Raw genomic sequence first — 6,250 nt, 5'->3', positions numbered from 1 at the left:
ATCAAAATATTAGGAATGTGTGTGTCAGAAATGGGCTAATCTTACTAAGAAAAGTGCATTTAGAATTGTACTTCCATGTGGTGGTCTCATAAAATTGTAAGCATTGTTTTTTCTGTGAATGTATCTTAACATTTTTGATGTTTTAATTTGTTCTCATCTTTTTTTTTTCTTTTTTTTTTTTTTTCTTCCCTACTCAGCTCTTGCCCCTGTTCTTTGCCTCTGGTTTTGTTGGTGAGGATATCACAGTGATGTCTGCATTCAACCTGCTGCATTTGGTGACAAAGAGCCAGCCAGTGGCCCTGCGAGCCTGTGGGCTTCCCTCAGGTTGAATGGGTGCTGCTTGTTGCGTCATGCGTAATGAAGGCCCTTTTAGGAATGGGTGTCTCTGCTGCAGGAAACTGTGTGCTATGGGTTGCTCTGGTTTGTTTAAGTTTTCCTTTGAACCAGAAGTTTGTTTGCTTTTTTTTGGTAAAAGTCACTGGCTTGGGTGAGGGTTTTCATATCCTAGGTTTGAGGATGCTTGGAAATGCTCTCCAACTTCCTTGTCCAACATATTTTTCTCTCAAATTTGACATTATTTTCCTCATTCTTTGGACAGTGGAATGAAATTGAAAATCAGTTGTGTTCGATGACATTTATGATTTTTTTTAAAAGATGCTTGACAGAATTTAGCATATGGATTGCTGTTAAATCATAGGACTTAAAAATATTTTCCAAAATCCTTAGCAGTATACACTCCATGTGTCCCTTTTTACATTTTTATTATAAAAAAAATATGTTGCACCGAAAGTGATGTCCAAAATGTGCCCAGAATTTAAAATGTAATTCTTTTATTCCTCTGACAGCATATTCTTTAGTTATGTGACGCTTCTCTAAATAAATAAATGGAAACATGCAATTTAATGCCCAGATGCAGCTGCATATTTCATATAATGTTCAGTTTCTGCCACTAGCTCTGTGAAGGGTGCCGTAAGACCCCATCTCCATTAATTGGTTATATCATGAAAACCTTGAACCTAAGAAGTATTTCATGCTTCACTTCAACAGCAACAATATATGTAATGTCTGCATAGTAACGTCAGCATGCATGGTTACGTAGGAGAAAATAAAAGCTGCACTGAGTTAATTGTGAACGTTACTAGGAATTTTCTCGACACCCAAATAAAAAAGATACAATCCTGGCTGAATCATCAAAAAAGAACCAGCGTGGGTGTTTGTACTACACTCACAACTGGTTCATAAGGGTACAAAATGTTACGAGTACTTTTTCCCACAGCTGGACTTAACAAGCATATGGAGGTGATGTTTTAAAGATTTTTTTTAGTGATAAGACATCAGTTTTCAAGCTGATGGATTTTTCTAAAGCTGATTACACTTTATTTGAACTAAATCTGAGTCCAATTTTTGCAACATTTGTGTTCTGTTTCCCTCCACATACGCACAAAATTCCCATTAACCTAGATAGGAGCTGCAAACACATATTGAGGAAGAGAGAGAATAGCCCACATTGTGTCAGCCTGACCTTTGTTTCCTGTTATATTTGCTCCTGAGCCAGAATTAAAATCCTAAAAATATAGGGTAAGCAAATTTCCTTAGCCCTCATTGTGCACCTTTTGATGCCTGCTCATATGGCTGATGTCTACCTTAAAATGGGGGCGCTCAATCTTCTGGCCGTTTTGTTCCTGCTCTGAAAAGGAGATCTCAAATTTGGTCAGCTAGAAGCACAGCCCGTGGGAGGCTTTTTCTATCACATACCTGTTTGTGAAGCATTAGGTTAGCTAGTGTTTCAAGTTGTTTTTCAGGCACAATCCAGTAGTCACATTTTGGAATAAAAACCTCATAACACTACTTTTTATTCCTGTCCCTTTGATCCATAACTGTGCAAAACATTAATAGATTGAGTTCCACTGACTGGCTACTTAAAATAAATATATATATTTATATATAAAAAACCCAAATTCATCTGTTAACAGTGGAATAATATACAATCACATATCTCACATATTTTAAGAGTAATCTAAATTCCCCAGATGCTTATAAATTAACGTAGGCTTGCTTTGCTTTTTTTTTTTTTGTGTGGTGTATTGAGGGGGTTGCAAGTAAGTGGTGTAGCATGTATCAAATTAAACATGGGAATGAGATCTAGAGCCAACATCTGCTTAAATGCCACAATGCACTGTGACTTTAACTTTTGAATATACAGAAAACGCCCTAAGTTCTCATGACTTTTTTATAACATAACGCTTTAAGTTAGTACTTTTCCCACCACCCAGCGCTGTGCGAGTTGCAGCCCTGCAACCATACTGCCATGCTGTGTGCCCGCTGAGTCTGGAATGGTGTGGAGTTTGGTCGTCTTCTGGTTGAAAGGCAAATTCCATATGGAAGGAGATTTTCTACTCTTCTGGAACCCCTGCCCGTTCAGCCTAAGGGAACAAAGTGCCGGCAGAGCTGTAAATTGGGCTTTGAAACATAGTTTTAAACTCCGCGCAGTTAAATATTTGCAGGACAAGGACTTGAATTAAAGTATCGTTTCAATTTCTGTGCTTGGAATGGTACCTCTGTCCTTCCCGTAAGAAACAAAGTAATACAATGCAATATTTACTTTATATGTAGTATAAAGTTATGGTTGTAGGTTAGAAATAAGTGATTTTTTTTTCTCCAAAAGTTAAATGAATGAAATAACATTATGAGGTATCTTAGATTAGGGATGACCTTCTGTCTCTTCTTTGAAACACAATTTTGCAAGCACGTGCTAGTTACACTGGATCAGTTGTGCTAGTGAAGTGTTTTTACTTGCTCTTTTTCTGTTTGTATATTAGCGCCTGGAGTGCGGATCTATTCTTCCAAATTGTATTTTAAAAAATATTTTTTTTGTCTGAAGTTAGGACTAAACGTTTCAATGTGTGCAAACCTAGTGCACGGTTTGCCCCTAACATTTTTTATAGCTGACATGGTAAAGTCCGAGTACGGACAGGCACTCCCAGTAGATGGCACTAAGCATATGCTGTTTTGCACGCCTAGCGCTATATGAAAAGCTTCCCATTTAGGAATCATTCATACAAAAAGTACACCCTGAGACCTTATGAACAATTTACAAGTATTTTAAGAAAAGCATGAGCACTGAGAAAAATCATGTCAATCTGTGCTCGTACGCAAACTACCTTCACATTGGTTCAAGGTTTATTCATTTCCAGTAATGGTTACAGCTCCAGTGTGTCTGTTGTGTGATGTAGAAGTGTCACTCCTCTAGCCCACTTTATTAGAATTGAATGCTCAAAATTTCTTTGGAAATGTAGGATGAAGTCAGCACCTGCCAGGATTTTGTTCACAGAAATCAAATCTTTGGAAAAAACACCCAAAACCACAACAACCACCCCCCCCCTCCAAAAAAAAAAAAAAATTAATGTAAAAACTACTTCAGCTGCTTTAGTGCATACCAGCAAGTAACTGATACAAGTAATGATTATACAGATTCCATGTACATATGTTTTCTGTAGCAGACCACCAAGCTATAAAGTAAAAAGTTAGCTTACTTTGCTTTGCTGTGTCTTTTAATTATTATGGGTTCTCATTTCTTAAAAAAAATCCTTTATTTCTTTAACACTTTGAATGTTGTGCTGCTTACATCACATTTTTTGCATGAGATAATTTGGCTTTTCCTCTCTGGTAGATCAAAGAAAATTATGGTGCTTGTAAAATTAAGTAAAAGTAATGATGAAGAAATTACAGGAGTAGACTTAGTATTTTTTCTGTATGAAATAATAAAGTCCTAGACAATATTAAATTGTTGTGAAGTGTTTAATTACTAAAATAACTACTAGTAGAAAACCATACTTTTCTAGGATTAGATGAAATTACAATACATCTGTATGAAGATGGTGCTGGGCATATGGTGTAAGTCTTTATTAAGTAAATGTCTATTGTGTAGTTTCTCATAAGTTGTTTTACTAAATCTTTGTTAATTCCAAGTTTCAGTATAATGTCTTTCCATAAAATTGAAATAAATAGGGGACAAAATTACTGACGCTCAAAAATTTTTAGTAGTAATCTCAGAAAGGATTACTTTTTGGAGCAGATCTTGCAAACAGTTACATGAGTTGTTCATATGGATTTGTCCCTCTGAACTCTCAAACTGCGCATGTCAGTGAAATTACCTGTGTGCTTAGTGTTTGCCAGATCTGGGTTTAACAATGAAGAGTCTAGAAAAGACTCGTGTTCAAAGTATGGTAGGTACTGTCAAACTTTGTGTAACTTAAGTATGTCTAAATGTTTCATATTGTATGTTTATATGTTCATTTCCATAATGTATGTTACAACTTTCCCATAGCTTTCCATAATGTGTATCGCCGAAGATGTACTATTACAGATGTCTCTTCACGTGGTCTGAAAGAAAATAAAAGTAAGACTGATATGTTGTATAGCAAAAACCACCAGTATGGCTATGGTTAAATGCCTGTCAATGTTTTCATTATAAATCCCTGTTTTCTGGGGTTTATATCTTGAACGTAAAAATTTGCTCTGGGTTTAAATATGTCATACAAGGTCTCAGCTGGATGTATGTGTTCCTCAGAACTGGTTGGGGGGCAAAAATTAAAACTCATTTCTATGAAGCTAAATTAAAAAAAGAAGCAAATAATGATTTGGAAGAAAAATAGATTTTTAAACTTAAAATATGGTCTTACAAATTACCTAGTTTACTACCTCCCAGCAGTTATGAGGAATTGGATAAATGCTTGAAAAGAGTCTTGAAAGCAAGCAGTATATGAGCACAATAGTAAATAGCACATGAAGCTGTTCATGCGTCATTATTATATAAATGTCTGCGTGTATGTCTGCCTCCTAATAGACAGATGATAGTAGAATGCTGCATTATCATAATAGAGCATAACATTATCATATTTTTGGAATGGCTTGAAAATGGGTTTTAAAAATCACCTTTGTATAGTTGTCTTAACAGGAGTACATTTGATGCTGCATTTGCTTAAAAAATTATCCTGTATTGACAAATGTTTATTTTCTGCCATAGTATTCAGTCTAGAATATCTTATTTAATACAGTTTAGCGTGAAATGTATTTGTAGATACCTTATTGGGATTAACACTGTTATTGTGCCTGATGCTTGCAAAACTTGGGATCGTGAAGAAGACGAGAAACCCTTAGTTAATGTACCCTTTTTGTTTGCACCCTAGGGTTTGTATCCTATTTTGTCGCCCTTTTTAACTCCCTGTTCTGGCAGAGTTTTGCGCTCTCCCTCATCTGCTCGATAGACAGAAGGTGCTGGTCCCTGCCTTGCCTGGGTGGAGGCTCCGCAGTGGCACAGAGTACCACAGGAGTGATGAGAAGTTTTCTTGTGCTCCCAGCACCACGCACAGAGCCAGTTGCTTAATGTGTTCCCTGACAGATCTCTTAAGGTCATTTGCTTTCCCTTCCTGCTCCCATAAAGGACCCACCACAAGCCGTTTCTACCTTTCTTGCAGGAATGTTTTAATTCTGGGAGCTCATAAATTTCCTGCGTTCCATTCCTGTGCCCTCTGCTGCTCAGGCTTAACTGTGTTTTCTGCTGAAGTTGAGTATGGAAAAGATGAAGTTTCAGCACTAACTATGTTTCTGTGTTTTAAAGGCTCCCATTAAAAGCTACTCTCTTATATTAGACTCTGTGTATAACAGGAGGTTTGAGAAGTCCTTTAAGGACTGCCTTCACTTTTTTCCCTTCAATTAAAAGCACCCCCTGGCTTTGTCCTTAGTCTGACGAGTACATGATGAAGCTTGCAGAGAAAAATGTGATATAAAGGAGAGATGGCAGCACACAAAAAGAAAAGAGAATTTGGAAGGATATTGCTAAGCTGACAGAGAGCAAGCAAGAAAAGGTGCAAGATGGAAACGTGAACCCTAAAGTCAGTCAGAGTATGTTTGGAAGTGATGGAGGAGATGATCCAAGGGGGTCACTTAGGGGATGTGCAAGCTTGGAATTTGATGGTACAGTGAATAGGTCTAGAGAGTTTGGAATGCACGTCAGGCACCAGAGACATGGATGTTACCATAATTTAGCTCTTAGGTTAACCATGGGTTGCTACAGCACAGATTGTGATTTGGGAAGAAACAAGGAGTGGAGAGAAATTGCGTCCCAGAGATGGCCAGGCTAAACAGGTGTCTCATCTTGTGATTTCCTTCAAAAGAAGCTGTGTTGGGAAAGGGCACCTGGCTGGGGTATGAAGGTGCCTCCTGCTCCAGCTGGAGGAGAGGTTCTCCA

The 6,250-nt window shown here is 37.4% G+C and overlaps 1 protein-coding gene across 2 annotated transcripts in view; it reads left to right on the top strand.

Moving 5' to 3' along the window:
• The first annotated feature begins 203 nt into the window (after window positions 1–203).
• MSRB3 (methionine sulfoxide reductase B3) overlaps window positions 204–6,250 on the top strand; it is a 64,362-nt gene continuing 58,315 nt past the window's right edge. The window contains exons 1-2 of one of the 2 annotated variants that reach the window (XM_009887810.1): window positions 249–324; window positions 4,328–4,399. In XM_009887810.1, coding sequence (XP_009886112.1) covers window positions 249–324; window positions 4,328–4,399 — 148 coding nt within the window. Of the gene's footprint in view, window positions 325–4,327; window positions 4,400–6,250 lie in introns of both variants that reach the window. The other variant, XM_009887811.1, reaches the window with a different exon arrangement.

The sequence above is a fragment of the Charadrius vociferus genome, unplaced genomic scaffold, assembly GCF_000708025.1.
Source record: "Charadrius vociferus isolate BGI_N301 unplaced genomic scaffold, ASM70802v2 scaffold125, whole genome shotgun sequence".
Lineage (NCBI taxonomy): Eukaryota > Metazoa > Chordata > Aves > Charadriiformes > Charadriidae > Charadrius > Charadrius vociferus.
The sequence above is the reverse complement of the archived record's forward strand: the minus strand, read 5'-3'. Positions and strand labels throughout refer to the sequence as shown.